Source organism: Silene latifolia, chromosome 10, assembly GCF_048544455.1.
Source record: "Silene latifolia isolate original U9 population chromosome 10, ASM4854445v1, whole genome shotgun sequence".
Classification (NCBI taxonomy): Eukaryota; Viridiplantae; Streptophyta; class Magnoliopsida; order Caryophyllales; family Caryophyllaceae; genus Silene; species Silene latifolia.
Window position 1 is genome coordinate 12,627,543 of NC_133535.1, and position 25,042 is coordinate 12,652,584.

A 25,042-nucleotide genomic window follows, 5' to 3' on the forward strand; every position below is an offset into this window, starting at 1 on the left:
TTGTTTTGGCAAATTCAAATTTAATACGAGAATATCCGTCTTAAGTTATCCGATCTTATAAGCTAGACTTGTGTAACATGCTTAGGTAACAATTCAAATTTTGTTACTCTGTAGCTTAAAAGTTATGTTGAGTTTATGGATTCAAGTACCTAAGAGGGGGAGGGGGTGAATTAGGTACTCTTTTAAAAATTTTAACTTCAACTTTATTGGATTAAAGTAAGTTAAGTGAACCAAAAGAGATTAAAGGATACTTTGAATAATATTGAAAGATTGAACAAGTATCACGATGAATGTTTGCTGAAGTATGAAAGCAACAATCGTTCTGACTGTATCTATTTGTCTCAGTTTGTGGAATTACTGCAAACCAAATGCGACAGTATGATGAACTGTTACTTCTAAGGTTAAGCGAAACAATACAAACAAACAAAGTAAAAAGAGCAGCGGAAATAAAGTGAAAAACAATGAACACGAGATTTTTGAATTGGTTCGGCAAATACTCAAGTGCCTACGTCCAATCTACCTTTTTATTACTTTCCTTTAGTGATCTACTCCGACAACTAAAAGACCCTTGTAATAAAAGACGCCAACCTACTCCGGTTGCAAAGCTAGTACAAGAACTACTCCGTTCTTATGACAAGCTAACTCGCAATCTACTCCGATTGCCAAGAGTTAAAGGACTACTCCGTCCTAGAACTCAATACTCACAACCTACTCCGGTTGCCAACTCACAACCTACTCCGGTTGTCAAGAGTTAAAGACTACTCCGTCCTAAACTCTACTAACACACTTAGAATGTTATAGGATCAAGTTTCCACTAACATATTCTTAACAAAGAATAGAGATGGACAACTTTTACAAGATCAACAATTCTTAAGCAAGAGTGTTTAGTATAGAAAAGCAACAGTAGCCACGACTGTAGAAACTGAAAGACACTTGAAGACTTTTAAAGGATTTTGCAAACAAACACGATTTTAAAGCTTTGAAAATGATTTGCAAAGTTGGAAGAATTAATTCAGAAAAGTCTTAAGGATTTATGAAGGAGGCACACGGTTTATATAGAGGAGGTGAGTGAAGGGGTTGCTAGGGTTTTGAAGGGTCAAAGACCTCACATGTGAAGACCATTTGCAACCACCCAAAACTTGCACCAAAAAGGGGTCTTTTGCAAAGGTAAGAAAAGAGAAAGAAGGTTTGAAGGATAACCTTAAATGCTCATGCAAAATCAGAAAACAAAGGATGTGAGACAAGTCACATGATGACAAGTTAACACAAATATGGCAAAAAGCATTTCTTCTTTTCTTAAAGACCAAAGGATTGAATTTGCATAAAAAGGAAACATTTTGAAATAATTCAAACCACTCTTTAAAGGATACTACCTCCTTAATAAAAATATGATATTTATCTTTGAAAAATGAATCACGTGAAAGCTTTTGAAAGATAAAAAGGATCTTCAAGTTTTTACGAGTTGTGGCATAATCCAAACAGCTGTTTGCGTGTGAAAGCAACAGTCGTCTGGATTTCTTTCTATTACTCTAATATACTCTACTTTCTTGCTTGTACATTAGATGACACATGACTTATTACAATGGATGATTAACAACTTCAACACTTCTTAATCCAAGCTTGATTACATCATTAATCCTGAAAAGGTAAACTAAGAATACACAAATCAAGTGGGCATGTTATCATCAACATAAGGAACCCAACAAATTCCCCCTTTGATGATGACAAGCCCCAAACGAATGTATAAGCAATGTAAACACCTTAATTCAAGATTTAAGCAAGCAAGATCAAATGATAGAGAAGGGACAATATTACCTTACCAAGGGCAAAAGCTAGAATCAAACTATCATGACAATTTTACATTGCCCCAAAACAAGAATCAAGCTAAGAAGGTTAGACAAGCCATTAGTTTAATCAATAAGCAAAGAGATTCAAAGCATGAGTTTACCTTTTCCCCCTCTTGACATCATCAAACGGATAGGGATGTCAAAAGCATTAGAGTGCAGATAATTCACAAGAAAACACAAAAAGACACATGTAATTGTAACAAGGTCAACATAAACGTACGGTTTAAACATAAGTTTACCATAGTTCAACATGGCTAAAGATAGTTTAAAATGCACCACCAAGCATCAAAATAACAAGTAAAGAAAATAGTCTTAGGAGGGCACAACAAGGTGGGACAAAAGATGTAAGGCAAAAGACAAGTGTGATTATGGGCAAATTTAGGGTGCGGAAGTTTGGTCATCATTTTGGAGGATAATGAAGAGGATTGAAAAAGGTGGAGGTTTGACAATGAAGGGCCGAGTCACAGTCATCTCAACTGTTGCATTGGATTTTGTTATATTGAAACCACCAAGGTATGCATCGATATACCTTCTCAACATATGATGAAAGAGCATCAACTTCTCATATTTTCCTTAGTACACGACATGTGATGGGGGAACATCAACTTCTTATATGTTGCTCTCATTTCATGAAAATTCTTGACAAATTTGATCTTGACCTTTGAGCATAGCAACGATGGCATACACTTTGTGACTTCCTTTCAATTTCTTCCAAATTTTTGCTTTCCTTCTTTTCTCAAGACCGTCGCATTTTTCAATTTCATCTATCTCGTTTCCAATAATCACTTTGACATTTCACATATTGCCTTCCCGTTTTTTTTTTTTTTTTTTTTTTTTTCAACCAACTTCAATTTTTAATTTCATCTATCTCCGTTTTCTAACCAACTTCCCGATCATCTCTTGATACATATGTAGAACATAGATGTAATACCCCGTATTTTATATTACTATTTAAGTTGGGTAAATTGTTGAGTCGGTAATTATGGCAATTTATTTTATTTAACTCGCGTTGTATCGATCCTAGTTAATTGACACGGGTTTATACGGAAATTGAAATCGACCCATTTGAGCTGGCCCAATAAAATGACCAGCCCAAATTAACCTTAATTAAATTATAGTAGCTAACTTTAATTAAAATAATAGTACACTAGCTTTAATTAAAATAATAGTACACTAGCCTACAAATACCCATCACTACCCGTCATCATGAACACACACCCCAAATTGACATTAATTAAATAAACATACCCTACCTTAATTAAACAATAGTATTCTAATTCTACAAATACCCATCACAACCCGTCATCATGAACACACACACCACAAACAACCTTTCACTTTTCTTCAGATCCAATCTCACCCTTTTCACGCATTTCGAGGAGAGAAAGTGAGCGTGGGCCTTGACAAAGTGCAGCAAGGGATAAAGTAGGGTGGTTGTCGGCGTGTGGTAAGGCGGCCCTAGGTGGTGGTTTTCGTGGCGGTTTGGGTAAGCATTCAACCTTCCTCTGTTTTTCTTCTTGTTGTCGGGTTTTGTTGCGGGTATGTGCGTGTCTATTATAGGTGTTTCTGGTGGTGGTGGTCGGGGTAAGGGAAATGGGTGGTCAGGGTAGAGTGTAGGGGTGGTGGTTAGGGCGGTTATAGGTGGTGGTGGTGGCGGTAATAGGCGGCAGCGATGGGAAGGGTAGCAACAGGTTGGGTTACGGTTTTGGGTGAGTTTAAGTGGTTAGGATTGGGGTGGCACCACCGTGGACTCGGGGGAGGTCGAAACAGTGGTGCCACCGTGTATGGGTACGTGGGATGTCGGCGAGTTGAATGGTGGTTGTTGGGCAGTGGGTAGTTGTTGGTTGCGGTGGTGGTGCGTGGTGAATCAGTGGGTGTTTGGTGAGGTTCGGCTTTGAACCAGGCCAAAAGACGGGCCATGGTTCTCCTCGCCGGCGGCAGTCGAGCCCAGTGGGGCTGGGTTGTTGGCGGCTAGGTTGAAGTGGGGACCACGACTGGTGGTTGTCGTGGTGGTTTGGGTGGCGCGTGGTGTGCGTGCGTGAGTGTAAAGGGGACGGGGTGATGACGAGGTGTTTTGGTTTCGAAACGGGTTTTTGTCATAAGTTTAATAATTAGAATTCGTTGATATATCGTATTAATTAATTAATGTAGTTCCGTAACATTTAAATAATTTAATCAAATTTAACTTCCGAGTTATTTAAATAATTGGAGACGGGTGTTTGAGTTGTTTAAGTTCGATTCGGGTTTCTTAATCGTTAATTCATTTAAATCTTTTAATTAACATATTAGTTATTTAATTCTATTCCCGAGTCAATTAAATAATCATTTAATTTAATCTCCGAGTCATTTAAATAGTTTAGAGAATTTAGAGACGAGTTTGGAGTCGGGTTGGTTGAACTGGAAAACGGCTATATCGGGGAAGTTTCCATTTAAGGAAACTTTCCGTTTAGGAAGTTCTATTTTTAGTAACTTTCTATTTTGGGAACGGGATTAGTTAAGTAATCATTTATCATTATTTATCTTTCAGAGGGCGAATTTGTTGTGGAATATTACTGAGCATCTCCCATTTGACTCAGATCGAGGTAGGGAAATACACTAATTGAGTTCTTACGATTATAAAGAGTTGGCATGTTCGGTGATTATATGACATATCTGATTTATCTCATCTATCATATTGAGCATTATCATTTCATACATTTCATACATGGCATTTGCATCGGAGTTGGAGTTGGAGGAGATGAGATTATTACGATAAGGCCCAGGCGGGTTCTGCAGGACCTGCCCTGGTGTCCTCAGCTGTTAAGCTGGTATATCGACGACGGTCGATTGTTGTGTCTGCCGGGGATCGGTATGGCCGGGCGTAAGGGGATATGAGATATGAGATTGAGTTGAGATGGTGATGGAGGTGACGGAGTATCATGCATATCATATTTATTGTTTCACTGTTTTCCCTACTCAACCTCGCAGTTGACCCTGTGTATTCGTGAACACCTGTGATGAACCGTTTTATGGGGAGCAGATTGACAGGTACTTCAGTGACTGTTAGGAGCTGGATGGGAAGAGAGCTGGGATCACCTGACCTAGAGCTAGCCCACTTTTATTTCAGTTTAATTATCAGACTTTATTTTCAGTTATGAGACACGTTCCATTTGAGTTGTAAACATTCATAACTTTCTATTTAAAGTACTGTTTATTTTTCCTTTGTTATCTACTACCTCGGATTTCCGAGATGGTAACACCCTTCTTTATCTGAGGAGTCCTTGGCCAGGCCCTTAAATAAATGGGGGTGTTACAAAGTGGTATCAGAGAGAACGATCCTCAGGCCTAAACCAATGAATCCAATGAACATAGGAAGAGTCTAAATAAAATGAACCCGGGATAGAACTGTTAGGAGCCCACTAAGGTAAGGGATGAGTTAGGGGCCCCCTCACACCGAACCAGTGGCCCTCTCAGTTTGACCCGGAAAACCCGAGTGTATATGAGAAAAAGGGTAGAAAAGTTACATGATATTGGGCATGAAATTCATATATCGTGCCTAATCGCTAACCGATCGGTATAGTAAACGTTGCGTAAGAGAGTTAATGGGAAGTGATAGCATAATACTTTGCATGTTTTAAAGTTGATTCATACTTATATCTTTACGCAGTTATATGATCCCTAAACCATGTTAGGTAGACAGGTAGAGTAAGAAATGATAAAATTTGGCTAGAACTGCCAATATGATTTTGTGTTGTAGCTAAATCCTAAAATTTTCTTTTAGTCATGCCTCCAAGAAGGGACACGGCTGTAAACATCACCCAGGAGGAGTTAGATCAACTACGGGCTGAGAATGAGGCCCTAAAGGCCAAAAGAATCGATCATGCTAAAACAAGTAACATCGTGGCGAGGCATAATCCCACCTTCTTCACTGGAGAAGGGGAACCTCACTTGCTGGGTGAGTGGTGTCGGGAATTCACCAACCTCTTTGAGCTGATTGCTTGTCCGGAGGAGCTGCAAGTGGACCAGGCTGCCCACTATCTTAGGGCCTCGGCTGGAGAATGGTGGATCAGGAACAAGGCGGAGATCCGACATGTTGCTCGGGACATCGGGGAGGGTTATGTGTCTTGGTCAGAATTCCAAGAGATACTGACGGACCAGTTCATGCCAGAGTTCAGGAAAGCTAAGCTCAGGGAGGACTTTGATACATTTCGGATGACAGAGGATATGACGGTGGACATTTATCACAGGAAATTCCGACTGTTGGCGTCATACATCGACGAATTCGCTAGGAATGAGACCATGCTGGCTATGAGGTTTGAAAGGGGACTGACGGTGGACATCAAGAAGAGGCTCACGGCAGCTCCGCCTACCACCGTTCAGGACATCTACCTGAGGGCTGGTGCTGCTGAGAGGCTCTCCGAGCAGATCAAGGAGGAGAAGAAAGGAAAGGCTGAGAAGAGAAAGCTGGAAACTGCCAGTGATAATGCTGGGGCCAAGAGGCCGAATTCAGGCAAGTTCGGTGGATACTCCACCAATAGTGCTCCTGGGGGTATGGGGAATCAAAGCGGAGGCAGTTACAGGAGTGCTAGTATGGGAGGTAATGCGCCCAAGGTCACTTGTTTCGGCTGTGGGAAGTTGGGGCACAAACAGTGGGAGTGCAGAAATTCTGGAGGAAACCAAACTGGGGGTTTCCGGACACCTACATCTGGGTACAGCGGATCTCGTACCGCGGGGTCAGGGTACAACAACTACCGTGCCCCTAACCCTGGCTATGGAGGAGGAGCCCGATCTGGGGCAAGTAACAGTTATCAAGGAAGCTACAACAACTATCACAACCGTAGCCAGCTGAACCGGCCCAGTGGGAGTGGCAATTTTCAGAGGAACCAGAATGAGGGGAACAAGCAATCTGGTACGGCTCCATCTAGTCAGTCTGGAGCTAAGTCCAGTGGCAAGCTCTTTACCATGGGAAAGGAAGCAGCTGAGGAGGATGCTCACGTAGTGACTGGTACATTTATTGTCAACTCTAAACCCACATTTGTGTTATTCGATTCTGGTGCCACACATTCATTCATATCTAGGGAACATGTTAGAGCCTTGAACCTTACTGCTCATGATAGAGTCGTTGATTCTGTTATAGTACCTTCGGGGGAGTCTGTGTCTTGCGATAGAATCTATACTAGTGTACCTATTCAGATTGGGGAGGTTGTCTTTCACTGTAACCTTATAGAGTTTCCATTGGGTGGTTTTGAGGTGATTCTAGGGATGGATTGGTTGGGAAAATACAAAGCCTTCATTGACTGTTACCAAAAGAAAATATCATTGAAAGGACCTAAGGGAGTCAGAGTAACCTACAGGGGATACAGGGTTAAACCCAAAGTCAAATTTATTTCTGTAAACACCCTTAAATCGAGTCTGAGAAAGGGAGACCAGTTGATCTTGTGTCAGATGTGGGATAGAGAGTCTGAAGCCCCTAGGATTTCTGACATACCTGTAGTGAGAGATTTTGAGGAGGTATTTCCGGAAAAGATTCCCGGGCTACCACCTAAGCGCGACGTTGACTTTTCCATTAATCTAAAACCGGGAGCTGGACCTATTTCTAAACCACCATACCGTATGGGACCGAAAGAGATGGAAGAATTAAAGAAGGAATTGGATGAATTGGCTGAGGAGGGTTATATTCGACCCAGTGTTTCACCTTGGGGAGCACCTGTCCTATTTGTCAAGAAAAAGGATGGAAGTTTGAGGCTGTGTGTGGATTACCGGGAGTTGAACAACGTGACTATCAAGAATCGTTATCCTTTGCCAAGGATCGATGATTTGTTTGACCAACTGAGTGGAGCTGGAGTGTTCTCCAAGATTGATCTGAGGTCGGGTTATCATCAACTGAGGATAAAGAACGAGGATATTCCTAAGACGGCATTCAGGACTAGATATGGACACTACGAGTTCGTGGTCATGCCCTTCGGATTGACCAATGCGCCAGCTGTGTTTATGGACTTAATGAATCGGGTGTTTAGTCCTTATCTGGACAAGTTCGTGGTTGTATTCATTGATGATATATTGGTTTACTCCAAGAATGAGGAAGAGCACGAGGAGCATCTGAGGATAGTGCTGAGAACTTTGGCAGAGAACCAGTTGTATGCCAAATTGAGTAAGTGCGAGTTCTGGTTGGAGAAAGTTGCCTTTCTGGGGCATGTGATTTCCAAAGAGGGAGTGTCAGTGGATCCTAAGCATTGGGATGGCACCATTCGAGGCACTCTATGGTAGGAAATGCAGGAGCCCTGTGTGTTGGGATGATCGATCTGACGCTGTCATTTTGGGGCCAGAGATGATTCAGGAGATGGTTGAACAGGTACAGACTATTAGGCAAAAGATGAGAGCTTCCCAGGACAGACAGAAGAGCTATCCTGACACTAGGAGAAGTGACATTTCTTTCGAGGTAGGAGAGAAGGTACTACTCAAAGTGTCGCCAATGAAGGGAGTTATGAGGTTCGGGAAGCGAGGAAAGCTGAGTCAGAAATTCATCGGACCTTATGAGATTTTGGACAGAGTTGGAGAGGTGGCATACCGTTTAGCTTTGCCACCAGCGTTAGCCAGAGTTCACAATGTCTTTCATGTTTCCCAGTTGCGGAGATACTTGAGCGATCCATCACATGTGTTGAGTCCTGAGGTGATCGAGGTGGATGAACAGTTGTCCTATCTAGAGACACCTAAGGAGATTCTGGACAGGAAAGTAAGAAAGACCAGGAATGGAGAGATAGCTTTGGTGAAAGTCTTGTGGTCTAACCACAATGTTGAGGAAGCTACATGGGAGACTGAAGCTTCCATGAGGGAAAGCTATCCACACCTGTTTACATGAGGTAAGTTCCGGGACGTAACTTTCTTTTAGGAGGGTAGAATGTAACATTTCGGTTTTATAGACCTAAACCATGAGTCCTTTTACTGGAACATCTGTTTTGGTACCCACATCGATGCATGGCGGTTTGTTAGATGAGCGAACTTCGGGACGAAGTTCATTTTAAGGGGGGAAGACTGTAATACCCCGTATTTTATATTACTATTTAAGTTGGGTAAATTGTTGAGTCGGTAATTATGGCAATTTATTTTATTTAACTCGCGTTGTATCGATCCTAGTTAATTGACACGGGTTTATACGGAAATTGAAATCGACCCATTTGAGCTGGCCCAATAAAATGACCAGCCCAAATTAACCTTAATTAAATTATAGTAGCTAACTTTAATTAAAATAATAGTACACTAGCTTTAATTAAAATAATAGTACACTAGCCTACAAATACCCATCACTACCCGTCATCATGAACACACACCCCAAATTGACATTAATTAAATAAACATACCCTACCTTAATTAAACAATAGTATTCTAATTCTACAAATACCCATCACAACCCGTCATCATGAACACACACACCACAAACAACCTTTCACTTTTCTTCAGATCCAATCTCACCCTTTTCACGCATTTCGAGGGAGAGAAAGTGAGCGTGGGCCTTGACAGTGCAGCAAGGGATAAAGTAGGGTGGTTGTCAGCGTGGTAAGGCGACCCTAGGTGGTGGTTTTCGTGGCGGTTTGGGTAAGCATTCAACCTTCCTCTGTTTTTCTTCTTGTTGTCGGGTTTTGTTGCGGGTATGTGCGTGTCTATTATAGGTGTTTCTGGTGGTGGTGGTCGGGGTAAGGGAAATGGGTGGTCAGGGTAGAGTGTAGGGGTGGTGGTTAGGGCGGTTATAGGTGGTGGTGGTGGCGGTAATAGGCGGCAGCGATGGGAAGGGTAGCAACAGGTTGGGTTACGGTTTTCAGGTGAGTTTAAGTGGTTAGGATTGGGGTGGCACCACCGTGGACTCGGGGGAGGTCGAAACAGTGGTGCCACCGTGTATGGGTACGTGGGATGTCGGCGAGTTGAATGGTGGTTGTTGGGCAGTGGGTAGTTGTTGGTTGCGGTGGTGGTGCGTGGTGAATCAGTGGGTGTTTGGTGAGGTTCGGCTTTGAACCAGGCCAAAAGACGGCCATGGTTCTCCTCGCCGGCGGCAGTCGAGCCAGTGGGGCTGGGTTGTTGGCGGCTAGGTTGAAGTGGGGACCACGACTGGTGGTTGTCGTGGTGGTTTGGGTGGCGCGTGGTGTGCGTGCGTGAGTGTAAAGGGGACGGGGTGATGACGAGGTGTTTTGGTTTCGAAACGGGTTTTTGTCATAAGTTTAATAATTAGAATTCGTTGATATATCGTATTAATTAATTAATGTAGTTCCGTAACATTTAAATAATTTAATCAAATTTAACTTCCGAGTTATTTAAATAATTGGAGACGGGTGTTTGAGTTGTTTAAGTTCGATTCGGGTTTCTTAATCGTTAATTCATTTAAATCTTTTAATTAACATATTAGTTATTTAATTCTATTCCCGAGTCAATTAAATAATCATTTAATTTAATCTCCGAGTCATTTAAATAGTTTAGAGAATTTAGAGACGAGTTTGGAGTCGGGTTGGTTGAACTGGAAAACGGCTATATCGGGGAAGTTTCCATTTAAGGAAACTTTCCGTTTAGGAAGTTCTATTTTTAGTAACTTTCTATTTTGGGAACGGGATTAGTTAAGTAATCATTTATCATTATTTATCTTTCAGAGGGCGAATTTGTTGTGGAATATTACTGAGCATCTCCCATTTGATCGATGATCGAGGTAGGGAAATACACTAATTGAGTTCTTACGATTATAAAGAGTTGGCATGTTCGGTGATTATATGACATATCTGATTTATCTCATCTATCATATTGAGCATTATCATTTCATACATTTCATACATGGCATTTGCATCGGAGTTGGAGTTGGAGGAGATGAGATTATTACGATAAGGCCCAGGCGGGTTCTGCAGGACTCCTTACCGGTGTCCTCAACAAGATTAGGCCGGTATATCGACTTGACGGTCGATTGTTGTGTCTGCCGGGGATCGGTATGGCCGGGCGTAAGGGGATATGAGATATGAGATTGAGTTGAGATGGTGATGGAGGTGACGGAGTATCATGCATATCATATTTATTGTTTCACTGTTTTCCCTACTCAACCTCGCAGTTGACCCTGTGTATTCGTGAACACCTGTGATGAACCGTTTTATGGGGAGCAGATTGACAGGTACTTCAGTGACTGTTAGGAGCTGGATGGGAAGAGAGCTGGGATCACCTGACCTAGAGCTAGCCCACTTTTATTTCAGTTTAATTATCAGACTTTATTTTCAGTTATGAGACACGTTCCATTTGAGTTGTAAACATTCATAACTTTCTATTTAAAGTACTGTTTATTTTTCCTTTGTTATCTACTACCTCGGATTTCCGAGATGGTAACACCCTTCTTTATCTGAGGAGTCCTTGGCCAGGCCCTTAAATAAATGGGGGTGTTACAATAGACCTTTGCGACGATGAAGTAGCTTTCTCCTTTCTTTAGTTTAGCTTTCCTTGCCGGAATCGGAACGGAATCGATAGACTTAGTCGGATTCTCATTCAAATCGATTGGAGTTTCTTCAATCTCATCGACATTCATAGTCACGGTCTCGGTGGAGGAGCTTGGGACAGTGGTGAGAGGTCATTTTCACGGGTTTGATGGGTATAGGGGTATTGAATGACGTCTTGACCATGGTGGGTTAAAGGGTAGGTTAAATGGAGGGATTTGGGAGATGAAGGGATAAGTGGGTTGTGAGATTTCGGTGGGTTGAGGGAGTTTGGATGGTGGGTTGTAGGTAGGAAGTGGCCCAATAAATATGGTAAGTGAGGTAGTTGGCCCAATCTTGAACATATTTAATTACTCGAAATAAAAACGCAAGGTAGCATATAATAAACGTAAATTTAGATATGAGGTTGAGTGATTACCGACTCACAAATACGGTGTCAATTTTTGGTCTAAACATGATGTCAATGCACTTAGAACACTTAATAACATATATCCAATTTTAATTTAATCAATTAAGGAATTTTGTAAAACTCACACTAAAAATCACGAGCTATTAATTAACCCAATTTCTAGCCTAAATTTCTCAAAATGTTCTCTTGCAAGTGGCTTAGTAAAAATATCGGCAATTTGATTTTCGGTTTTGCAAAAGATGAGTTTAATATGTCCTTTTTCCACATGATCACGAATAAAATGGTGACGGATATCAATATGCTTAGTTTTAGAATGTTGAATGGGATTTTTGGAAATATTTATTGCACTCGTATTATCACACATTAAAGGAATGGAGTCAAAAATAATACCAAAATCCAAGAGTTGTTGTTTTACCCAAAGGAGTTGAGAACAACAATGTGCCGCGCTAACGTACTCACTTTCGGCCGTAGAAAGAGCTACCGTGTTTTGTTTCTTTGAGGCCCAAGAAGTCAAGCAAGGACCCAAGAACGTTGCAATTCCGGAGGTACTCTTTCTATCAATCGTGCACCCCGCATAGTCCGCGTCCGAAAAACCTATAAGATCAAAAGGACAATATAAGGGGTACCATAGGTAAAGATTTTGTGTTCCAATCAAATACCGAAGAATTCGTTTAACGGCTTTGAAATGTGATTCTTTCGGATTTGCTTGGAACCTAGCACATAAGCATACACTAAAGAGAATGTCGGGACGACTTGCGGTTAAGTAGAGAAGTGAGCCTATCATACCTCTATACACCTTATCACTAACATTCTTACCGAGTTCATCTTTGTCCAATTTGGACCCGGCTACCATAGGTGTATCATGAGGCTTACCATTAGTCATCCCAAATTTCTTAAGCATTTCTTTGATGTACTTTTGTTGATGGATCATGATTCCATCCTTTGATTGCTTAATTTGGAGCCCAAGGAAAAATCCTAGCTCACCCATCATGCTCATTTCAAACTCCGATTTCATTAGTTCCGAAAAATATAAGTAAAGGAGTTCATTTGTTGCACCAAATATAATGTCATCAACATATACTTGTACAACCAACAGTTCACTGGACTGTTGCTTTAAGAACAATGTTTTGTCAACGGAGCCTCTTTTAAAACCATTTTCAATAAGAAATTTAGACAATCTATCATACCAACATCTTGGTGCTTGTTTCAAACCATAAAGAGCTTTGTCTAATTTGAAAACATGGTTAGGCAAGTCATTGTTCTCAAAACCCGGTGGTTGCTCTACAAAGACATCTTCTTCCAAATATCCATTTAAGAAAGCGGTTTTGACATCCATTTGGAAGAGTTTAATGCCTTTGTGAGCCGCAAAAGCTATAAGCAATCGTATGGCCTCAAGTCTAGCTACCGGTGCATAGGTTTCATCGTAATCAATACCCTCTTGTTGGTTATAACCTTGCACCACTAGTCTAGCCTTGTTCCTTACGATTTCTCCCGAGTCATCAAGCTTGTTGCGAAAGACCCACCTAGTACCAATGACGGTACGATTAGGCGGTCTAGGGACTAAGTGCCATACCTCATTCCTTTTGAATTGATTAAGTTCTTCTTGCATGGCAAGCAACCAGATCTGCATCGAGTCAAGGCGACTGTTACATTTGAAGGTTCAATTTGAGAAAGGAACGCATTGTGGGCACAATACTCATTGAGATGAGCGAGATTGTTGAGGGATGATCTTGTTCGAATTCCCGAGTTAAGATCACTTGTGAGATTAGTGAGTGGATGAGAGCTTTGATGTTTCCACTTCTTTGGAACAATGGTTTCTTGTTCCCCCTCAAAGAAGATCGATCCAAAGGATGACTTATTACTATTGGCCTGGAAGGTTCTTCATCCTCACTTGTTTTGGTTTTCTTGATTACGGAGGTAGAAGCAACGATCGTTGGTCTGTTGCTTCCAGAGAAGAAACAAGAGAGAGGTGCTACGTGTTCCCCCGAATTGCTAATTTCCTTTGAAGGCGGCAGTCTCTAATGTCCATTGCAATTCAATTGATCTTTGGGAGCTTCTTCATCCGTGAATACAAAGTCCTTTCGAACAAGACCAATCTCAAACTCATCATCCTCATCCTCATCATCATCATCCATGTGTTGTACCTGTCCAAGCACACTAGATTCATCAAAAATGACATGGATGCTTTCTTCAATTAACAAGGTTCGTTTATTGTAAATTTTATAGGCCTTGCTATGATCGGAGTACCCAATAAATACTCCTTCATCACTACGTGGATCGAACTTACCCAAATTCTTTTTACCATTGTTGTGAACAAAACATTTGCTTCCAAAACATCTAAAATATGAAATGTTGGGTTTTCTTCCACGTAACGATTCATAGGGAGTTTTATTCAATATACTCCTTATCATGACACGATTATGAATGTAGCAAGCGGTATTTACCGCTTCGGCCCAAAAATTCTTAGGCAACTTACTAGTTAACAACATTGTTCTAGCCATTCCTTCAAGGGTTCTATTCATCCTTTCAACCACACCATTTTGTTGTGGGGTTCTAGGAGCCGAGAAGTTATGGTCTACACCATTGTCATCACAATAAGCACCAAATGATGAGTTTTCGAATTCGGTTCCGTGATCGGTTCTCATTGAAACAAGTTTTAAACCAAGTTTATTTTGAATCTTTCTTAACCAAATTAGAAACTCATCAAATGTCTCATCCTTAGAGCTTAGGAAGAGTGCCCAAACAAACCTAGAGTAATCATCAACAATGACACACACATAACGACTACCACCTCTACTTTTAGTTCTCATTGGTCCACACAAGTCGATATGTAAAAGTTGCAAAGGTTGAGATGTACTCATAATTCTTTTGGATTTAAAGGAACTTCTAACATGTTTACCTCTAGCACATTCATCACATACTTTATCAAAATCAAACTTTATATTAGGAATGCCTTCAACTAAGTCAAGTCTTTTAAGGGTATTAAGAGTTTTTGTACTAACATGACCAAACCTTTTATGCCATAACCAAGGATCATTGTTCATTACACTCATGCAAGACATGGTGTGACCGGATAGAGAGTTCAAATTAGTTAAGTAAACATCTTTGACACGTCTTCCTTCGAGTATTAGTTCATTAGTAGTGGCATCAAAAATTCGACACATATTGGCACGAAATTCAACAACATTACCCTTATCACAAAGTTGAGAAATGCTAAGGAGATTATGTTTCAAACCTTTGACAAGCCGCACATTGTCGACACAAAGTAAGGATGACTTACCAACTTTTCCAATACCAATTACTTCACCTTTCTTGTTGTCACCAAACCTTACCGTGCCACCATCATACGCTTTAAGTGAGAGGAATTGGCTTCTATCACCCGTCATGTGACGAGAGCATCCACTATCCAAGTACCAATTGCGGCCGCCTCTCACCAAGCCCTACACAAGATTAGTTTTTGAGTTTAGGAACCCAAATGAATTTGGGTCCCTTTTTGTGATCAACATAACTTGTGGTGTCTTTCTTAATGTTCATTTCTTTTAATGTTTTGGTGTTCTTGTCAATGTCATCAAATCGTTTAGTACATGCATTAAAAACATGACCATTGTCACCACAATAATTGCAAATGATGGGCTTCTGGATGCAACAGTCAGTCTGACCGTTCCATTTGAAACCCAAACCCGCAACTTTATCACATTTCTCGGTTTGATTCGTGAGGAAATTTAACACGGTTTGACTTCCTTCCCATTTTTCAGTGATGTTCATAGCATTAACAAGTTCATTGGTCAAGTCTTTGACACGAGAGAGGAGATGCAAATTCTTTTCTTTTTCTCTTTTGAGTTCATCATTGTCGACACTTTCTATGGACAATCTTTTCTCAACAATGAAGTCATGGGTGTGGTTGTTGAGTTTAGACACGAGATATATGATTCTTTCTTTGGACTCTTCATATTTAGATGTCATCTTGTCAAGTCTTTTGTTTAGATCAACGACTTCATCGGATCTATCGTGAGGAGAAGAGCTAGAAGAGCTACATTCGGGCATACCCTTTTGAAAGAAGGTAAGCCTATCATGGAGATCTTCTATTTCATTCTTGAGACAAACAACCTCACTTTTAAGACACTCATTTTCATTTTCCAACCATTCACCTTTTCTTTTAAACTTGTCTAAATCGTGGTCAGAAGCAACAGTCTTAGACACTGTTTCTCTTAAGTCTACAACTTCAACTACAAGGTCATAGATCTCATTTTCAAGATCATCTTTGTCCTTCAAAAGATCATCACGTTCCTTGGTTAGTGTGGAAACTTGCATTACCAAGGTAGTGTTGACATTTTCAAGGTCAGAGACGTCCGTGGGTGTCGACCTAAGACGCTCTAGTTCTTTAGTCAAATGTTTGTTTAACTTGTTGACTCTTTTAACTTCATTATATGCCTCAGATGTGACAGTGACGCAGTCTGTTGCTTTTAGTTCATTTTTCAGATTAAAGTTCTCTTGAGCAATTTCCTCAATCTCATTTTGCATTATATCAAGCTTATTAGTTTGAGACCGACACTTATCAAAAAGTTGATCAAGAAGCTTACATACTTTCTCTTTGGAGTAAGTTCTAGCCTTGGCCTTTAGATGATTTACCTCGTTGTCGGAATCGGAGTCGGAATCGTCGGGGTTAGCCATGAGGCATCTTAAGTGTTCAAGTTTTGAGGTTTTTGAGACTTTTTCTTTTCCATGATTTGCAGTACACATTTTAGCCTCAAGTTCCTCCTCGATGAGTTCCTCATCTTCCTCGGAGTCGGACATTCCCCATATAGCACTCATGACTCTATGTTTATAGTCTTTTTTAACCTTTTCTCTTCTTTCCTGAGATTTGATTTCTCCCCACTTGGGACAATCTTTAATTTGATGAGTTTTATCACCACATTTAAAGCATCCCACGGTGGAAGTAGGTCGTCTCTTAGGAAAGCGTTTTTTCGAGTAATTATTAGTGAACCCTTTGTTTCCTTGTCCATTGACCAACCCGGCTAAGTTCCTTGTGAACATAGCAAACTCGTCTTCCTCCTCATCTTCTTCATCAGTTGGAGAAGATGTGAGGGCGAGACTCTTTCCCTTTGATGACTCACTAGAATGCTTATCGAGGTTAAACTCGTGAGCCATTAGTGATCCCATTAGTTCATGAAGAGATAAGGTTGACAAGTCTTTGGCTTCCTCTATGGCGGTGACTTTAGGTTGCCATTTAGGAGTTAGACTACGAAGGATTTTTCGAATGGTATCCTCGGACTCGAAATTCCTTCCTAGACTATTAAGCTCATTAATAATACAAGAAAAACGAGAAGAAAAACTATTTAAAGACTCGTCCTTTGACATTCTAAACATCTCATATTGTTGCATGAGAAGGTCAATACGGTGTTTTCTTACTTGGGACGTCCCTTCATATGCAAGTACAAGGGAATCCCAAATAGATTTTGCCGTAGGACACCCGGAGATTCGACTAACTTCCCCCTCACCAACACAACGTTGAAGAATCGACATTGCTTTGGAATTCTTTTCGGCAAGCTTGAAGTCGTTCTCATTGTAATTTCTTTCCTCTTTTGTCTTGGTGAAACCGTTAAGAATATCGGTTTCCTCAATGACAAGAGGTCCATTTTGGATGATGTTCCAACATTGATAATCGATACTTTTGATGTAATGTTCCATTTTGAGTTTCCACCATCCAAAATTCGAACCGGTAAAGACCGGGATCTTGGAGTGTTTCTCGGAATCCATTACCCACGAATCAAACTCTAAGGGGATTAGCCTCTATCAAGAGCACGAGGCTCTGATACCAATTGTTGAGTTTATGGATTCAAGTACCTAAGAGGGGGAGGGGGTGAATTAGGTACTCTTTTAAAAATTTTAACTTCAACTTTATTGGATTAAAGTAAGTTAAGTGAACCAAAAGAGATTAAAGGATACTTTGAATAATATTGAAAGATTGAACAAGTATCACGATGAATGTTTGCTGAAGTATGAAAGCAACAATCGTTCTGACTGTATCTATTTGTCTCAGTTTGTGGAATTACTGCAAACCAAATGCGACAGTATGATGAACTGTTACTTCTAAGGTTAAGCGAAACAATACAAACAAACAAAGTAAAAAGAGCAGCGGAAATAAAGTGAAAAACAATGAACACGAGATTTTTGAATTGGTTCGGCAAATACTCAAGTGCCTACGTCCAATCTACCTTTTTATTACTTTCCTTTAGTGATCTACTCCGACAACTAAAAGACCCTTGTAATAAAAGACGCCAACCTACTCCGGTTGCAAAGCTAGTACAAGAACTACTCCGTTCTTATGACAAGCTAACTCGCAATCTACTCCGATTGCCAAGAGTTAAAGGACTACTCCGTCCTAGAACTCAATACTCACAACCTACTCCGGTTGCCAACTCACAACCTACTCCGGTTGTCAAGAGTTAAAGACTACTCCGTCCTAAACTCTACTAACACACTTAGAATGTTATAGGATCAAGTTTCCACTAACATATTCTTAACAAAGAATAGAGATGGACAACTTTTACAAGATCAACAATTCTTAAGCAAGAGAGTTTAGTATAGAAAAGCAACAGTAGCCACGACTGTAGAAACTGAAAGACACTTGAAGACTTTTAAAGGATTTTGCAAACAAACACGATTTTAAAGCTTTGAAAATGATTTGCAAAGTTGGAAGAATTAATTCAGAAAAGTCTTAAGGATTTATGAAGGAGGCACACGGTTTATATAGAGGAGGTGAGTGAAGGGGTTGCTAGGGTTTTGAAGGGTCAAAGACCTCACATGTGAAGACCATTTGCAACCACCCAAAACTTGCACCAAAAAGGGGTCTTTTGCAAAGGTAAGAAAAGAGAAAGAAGGTTTGAAGGATAATCTTAAATGCTCATGTAAAATCAGAAAACAAAGGATGTGAGACAAGTCACATGATGACAAGTTAACACAAATATGGCAAAAAGCATTTCTTCTTTTCTTAAAGACCAAAGGATTGAATTTGCATAAAGAGGAAACATTTTGAAATAATTCAAACCACTCTTTAAAGGATACTACCTCCTTAATAAAAATATGATATTTATCTTTGAAAAATGAATCACGTGAAAGCTTTTGAAAGATAAAAAGGATCTTCAAGTTTTTACGAGTTGTGGCATAATCCAAACAAATTTGTTTTGCGTGTGAAAGCAACATCGTCTGGATGCTTTTTCTATTACTCTAATATACTCTACTTTCTTGCTTGTACATTAGATGACACATGACTTATTACAATGGATGATTAACAACTTCAACACTTCTTAATCCAAGCTTGATTACATCATTAATCCTGAAAAGGTAAACTAAGAATACACAAATCAAGTGGGCATGTTATCATCAACATAAGGAACCCAACAAGTTACAAAGTATTCTCTTTGTACTGATTTATCTATTGTTTACCTTATTTTTACGGGTAGTTAAACAAATGTAAGTAAAATGGTCTCTTCACCCCGATTAATTGTTTACACTTACTAATTTACTATTAACTCAGATGAAATTGACTGTGTTTTTCAAATAAATAGAAAATACATGTTTGATCTGAAGTGGAAAATACACGAAACCTCTAGTTTTTAAAATGTAATTAGGGTAAATTAAGGACCATAAATAGTTGGGAAAATGCACGCGGTGCTCTTGAAGTTTCGAATTTTGCCCGAAATACCCAATTTTTTGTTCCGGAAAGCTTTAAGAGGCTATAACTCGTGTCTACGAGTTCAGAATGTGATAATTTTTTTTTTCAAATCGATTATCTTTTCGAGAACTACGATTTGAAAAAAAAATTGTCGTATTTGGATCCCGTGGCTAGGAGTTTTTGTACGTCAAAGTTTTTTTTACCGAACAAACTTTGAGTGACCATATCTCTTGGTCACGAATTCCAAACTCGACAATTTTTTTTTTCAAGTCATAGTTCTCGAAAAGATAATCAATTTGAAAAAAAAAATCGTCACTTTCTGAGCTCGAAAACACGAGTTATAGCCTCTTAAAGTTTTCCGGATAAAAAAATTGGGTATCTCAGGCAAAACATCAAAGTTCAAGGGCACCGCGTGCATTTTCCGTAAATAGTTTACTCAGCCTACGATGTACCCAAGTAAAAATATATAGTTCCACATTTATATATAATTCAAAAATACACTTTGAAGATGTACAATAGAAACTCGAACCCTTTAGTTCTCTTTGTTATTTTCTAAGCATTTTTTTTTTGGGCACGTCCATTATTTGACCTCGTTTTATGATTAAAACTCATATTCACATCTTAAATAAGAATTTAAAGAGTCCTATATTATTTTGGAAACGATATCATCGCTACGTCTAATTATACCTATCAAATGTATTGAACTGTATTATCATTGAATTGTATTGTGAAAGTTGTATCTTACAGATTGTGATACATTGAGTATATATAGTAGTTAGCACCGACCTAACTAATGTAACAAACTGATTAACAAACTGACAGCTGTACATCATTAAGCCTAACTAACTCTTAACTAACTGTAGTTATATTGTAACTGACTTGCTTATATCATCAATACACCCCCCCCCTCAAGCTGGACTTGGATTGAACACAAGACCTAGCTTGAGAGACAAGAACTTATGCTGTTCTGCTCCAAGAGGTTTTGTCATGACATCTGCAATCTGCAAACCAGAACGAACATGCTGAGTGAGCAGAAATCCCTCTTCTTGTTTATCCCTAACATAATGGCAATCGATACTTAGATGCTTGGTCCTCTCGTGAAACACAGGGTTTTGAGCAATATGTTCTGCTGCTTTGTTATCACAATAAAGAGGAACTGGTTTTGGAATTGTTATTCTCATATCAGCAAGAAGTGCATCTAACCACACCAATTCTGAGGAAGTATATGACATACTCCTGTATTCTGATTCTGCTGTACTTTTGCTCACTGTTTTTTGCTTTTTAGTTTTCCATGACACCAAAGAATTGCCTAGAAATACGCAGTAACCACTGAGGGACCTGCAACTATATGCACATTGACCCCAATCTGCATCAGTGTATGCAGAAAGACTGAGATCAGACTGTGCACTATACAGCAATCCAGTGTTAATAGTTCCCTTCAGATACTTGAGAACATGCATAGCAGCCTGCATATGTGGCTCTCTTGGCTGACTTAAAAATTGACTTAAGTGCTGCACAGAGTATGATAAGTCAGGCCTAGATATATTTAGATATAGCAACCGTCCAACCAGTCTCCTGTACTGCTCTGGCTCTTCCAACAAACTGCCTTGATCAATGGAAAGCTTTAATCCTCTAGGCATAGGAAAGGAAGTTGGTACACAATTCTCCATGTTCAGATCAGATAATATATCTAAGATATACTTCCTTTGGTTAACCATGATGCCAGTCTCATTCCTTGAAATTTCGAGACCCAAAAAATATCTCATGTAGCCTAGGTCTTTTATAGAAAAAGCTGCATCTAAGCCTTCCTTAATGATCACAATCTCAGAGTCAGAAGTACCAGTGATGATTAGATCATCCACATAGACTAGAACAAGGATGAAAGATTGTGTGGCTTGATTAAACCTTGTAAACAAGGAGTAATCTTGTCTTGATTGAACGAAACCAATGCTGACAAGGAATCTAGATAACTCTTTATTCCATTGTCTTGAAGCTTGCTTTAGGCCATATAGTGACCTTCTTAATCTGCAAACATGGCCTGGAGTGACCTTGTAGCCTTCTGGTGGCTTCATATACACCTCCTCGTCCAAAAAACCATGCAAAAATGCATTATTGATGTCTAGTTGGTGTAAATTCCACCCTTTTGCAGCAGCTACAGCTAACAAAGTTCGTACTGTTGTGAACTTTGCTACTGGAGAAAATGTATCAGTATAGTCTTTATCCTTTACTTGACTATATCCCTTTGCCACTAGTCTGGCTTTAAACCTCTCTACACTGCCATCTTGTTTGTATTTGATTTTAAAAATCCATTTAGAACCAATAGCTTTGTGACCTTCTGGTAATGAAACCACATCCCAAGTCTTGTTTTCTTCTAGGGCCCGAATTTCTTTATCCATTGCTTCAATCCATCTTTGATCTTTGCTGGCTTGCTTGAACGTGTATAGCTCAGGCTCTTGAATAACATTGTTTAATGAATGAACATATTCTGGAGCAAAATCTTGCAGCTTGTTTAACAGCACACTGCTAAAAACTGTAGCATTATTTGTACTGGCTGACTTGAGATTGCATTGATAGTCTTGAAACCTAGGAGGGATAACCCTAGGTCTAGTAGACTTTCTAATCTCCTCTGAAGCAGGAGCAAGCCTCTGCCTACTGTTTCTCCTAACTGGTGCAGTAACAGAATCAGGGATGCTTACTGCAACAGTAGGCTGGGTTACCTCATTACTGGTGGAATGAGTTTCTTCAGGACCCCTGTCATTGTTAGTGGAAACAACAGGAACCAATATACTAGAAGTTGCTGGATTTACCAGATCAACATCAAGATGATTGTCTTTAGGCAAAATCTTAAAAGGAAACTTATCCTCTTGAAACACTACATCTCTACTGACAAATGTTTTATGAGACAAGAGATCATATAATCTATAACCTTTCTGATTGTGGGGATATCCAAGAAAAACACAGTGCCTTGCACGAGTGCCAAATTTATCCTTATATGTAGGTGGCATAGTAGAATAGCAACTACAACCAAATACTTTTAATTCTTCATATTTAGGTTTGACATTGAACAACAACTCATAAGGGGTTTTCCAAGATAAAACAGATGAAGGCATAAGATTAACTAAATGAGTAGCAGTCAAAATACAATCCCCCCAAAATCTTATAGGTAATCCAGAATGTATTTTGATAGCCCTAGCAGTGTCAAGCAAATGCCTATGCTTTCTTTCTACACGCCCATTCTATTGGGGAGTGCCAACAACACTTGTTTGATGCAGTAAACCCTTTGATTTAAACAATGAACCACATACTTGATCTAAAAATTCAGTACCATTATCACTTCTTATAACTTTTAATTTAGCATCAAATTGAGTTTCTATATAAGCAAAGAAATTTCTAATTAACTCAGGGACTTGATCTTTAGTTTGAAAGAGAATTGTCCATGTGTTTCGAGAGTGATCATCAAGAATAGTTAAAAAAGAACGTGCCCCTGACAAAGATGGGGTCTTATAAGGACCCCAAACATCCATGTGAAGCAAAGCAAAACAAGAGGAAGCTCTAGATGAACTGTTTGGAAATGGCAACCTATGATGTTTAGCCAAAATGCAAGTATCACAAAAGAACTTCTCTTTATTATTATTATTGTTTGTAACTGTAGGTACAATGTTTCTAAGTCTGGCATAACCAATATGACCAAGCCTGTCATGTATTATTTGAGTATCTACATTAGCAGCAGAAATGTTATTAGCAGAAGTGACAGCTTGCTTATTCTGAGACTTAGTTATTACATTCACTACTATATCTTTGATTACATTCTTTATTATACTACTAAAATCCTGATATCTGTAAAGATCTCCTATTCTTCTTCCCATTGCCACTGTTTTCTTACTTGAATGGTCCTGAAAAACACATTTTTTGGAGGAAAACACAGCAGACAAACAATTGTTATCAATTAACTTGCTGACTGAAAGCAAATTTTGTCTAAAATCAGGAATGAACATAACTTTATCTAGAACAATACCAGCATTCAAGTTAACATCTCCTAACAAGTAAACAAGCTTGATAGTTCCATCAGGTAGTCCAACAGGTATAGGATGCTTTAGCTTTCTAACATTATGCAGCAACTTAATATTAAAAGTAATGTGATCAGAAGCTCCTGTATCAATAATCCAGTCATGCACATACAAAGTATTAGTGAGAGAATTAACCTGAGAAGCAGACATTATACCTGCAAAATTAGCATTAGAAGGCCCTGCCTGATTCTCTGACAACCTCTTCATGACCTGATCAATAACAGAGGTGACTAACCCTTCCATTGTACCAGCATCAAATGATGTAGATCCTCCCTGAGACTTGTAATTAGCCTTGACTTGATCTGCAACAAGCTCATTCAGTGGTGAATCTTCATCACAATGCTCAACATTATTCGCTGATTTCTTGAAAGTATTGAGTTTCTTAGGATACTTGTTGTTGTTGGAGACCTTACCCTTGCCCTAGATATTCTTATCAGCAGGAAAACCAACCAACCTATAGCATTTCTTAATTTTATGCCCTGATTTACCACAATAAGTACATTCTTGAATTCTGAAACAATCTTCCAAATTGTGATTGTTCATGTCACAATGGCTGCAATACTTCTTGCTTTCACTGGTAGATGCTTTCTTGGAGCCCTCAACCTGTTTGTATGAAGCATATGCAGTAGTATCAGCAAGAACTTCAACAGATTCTGTAACTTGCTTTTGTTTTTCAATCTTCTGAAGCATTCCAAGTGCTTTGTTGATAGAAGGCAACGGATCCAAGGATAGAATCTGAGTACGAATGTTATCATACCCACTGTTGAGACCCATCAGAAATTGTATGAGCTTACTATTGTTCTCCCTGTCCTGCATCCTCTTGAATAAGGAACAGGTGCAAGAACTGCATTTGCCACAAGAACAACTTGGCAGAGGATCCAAGCTGTCTAAATTTTCCCAAGCTGACTTAAGCTTGCTGTAATACTCCATCAGAGAGGAATTCCCTTGACTGATATCTCCCATATCCTTGGTGAGTTGATAAATCTCGATGGAATTCGCCTGACCATAACGTTCAGACAACTCTGACCAAAGCTGGCGAGCAGATGTGACATACTTCAGATTGTCCCTGATCGTTTTATCCAAGGAATTCAAGATCCATCGCATTACCATTAGATCACAGCGAATCCACTGCCTGTATTTCTTGTCAGTTGAAGCAGGTTTTGGGTTAGAATCATCAAGAAATGACTCTTTATTCTTGGATGCTAATGCCATCAAAACCTCCTGCTTCTACCCCAGAAAATCCGTACCATCAAAGAGAAATGTCGTGAGATGAGAAGTAGGCTGATCAGAAGTGGACAGAAACAGTGGATCATCGTAAAAATCATAACCAGATGAATCATTAGGAGTTGATTCAGGCATCTTGATTGTGTATTAGAAGATTAAAGAAGAATTATGAATGATTTGAAAAGAATTCTGTGAAACAAAGAAGAAAAAACTAATGAATTTATGAAGACAAGGTTGAAGATATGAAGAACTATTGATGAAGCAGATGAAGATATGAATGATTTTGATGATGAAGATATGAAGAGATTTATGCGGAAGCTTTATGTTGTGACCAGAATCGATTTGGTGATTGATACCATATCAAATGTATTGAACTGTATTATCATTGA

General features: G+C 39.5%; 1 protein-coding gene across 1 annotated transcript; it reads right to left on the bottom strand.

Annotated features, from left to right (window-relative positions):
- Positions 1-22,966: 22,966 nt before the first annotated feature.
- LOC141607336 (uncharacterized) lies at positions 22,967-25,042 on the bottom strand. Its single transcript, XM_074426690.1, has 2 exons — positions 23,585-25,042; positions 22,967-23,255 (listed from the first exon to the last, which is right to left on the bottom strand). The coding sequence occupies exon 1, from the start codon at positions 24,639-24,641 to the stop codon at positions 23,850-23,852; it is 792 nt and encodes a 263-aa protein (XP_074282791.1). The 5' UTR covers positions 24,642-25,042; the 3' UTR covers positions 22,967-23,255; positions 23,585-23,849.

Coding starts and splice junctions, on each gene's coding strand:
- LOC141607336 (XM_074426690.1), bottom strand. CDS start 24,641: ATGGCATTAGCATCCAAGAATAAAGAGTCATTTCTTGATGATTCTAAC.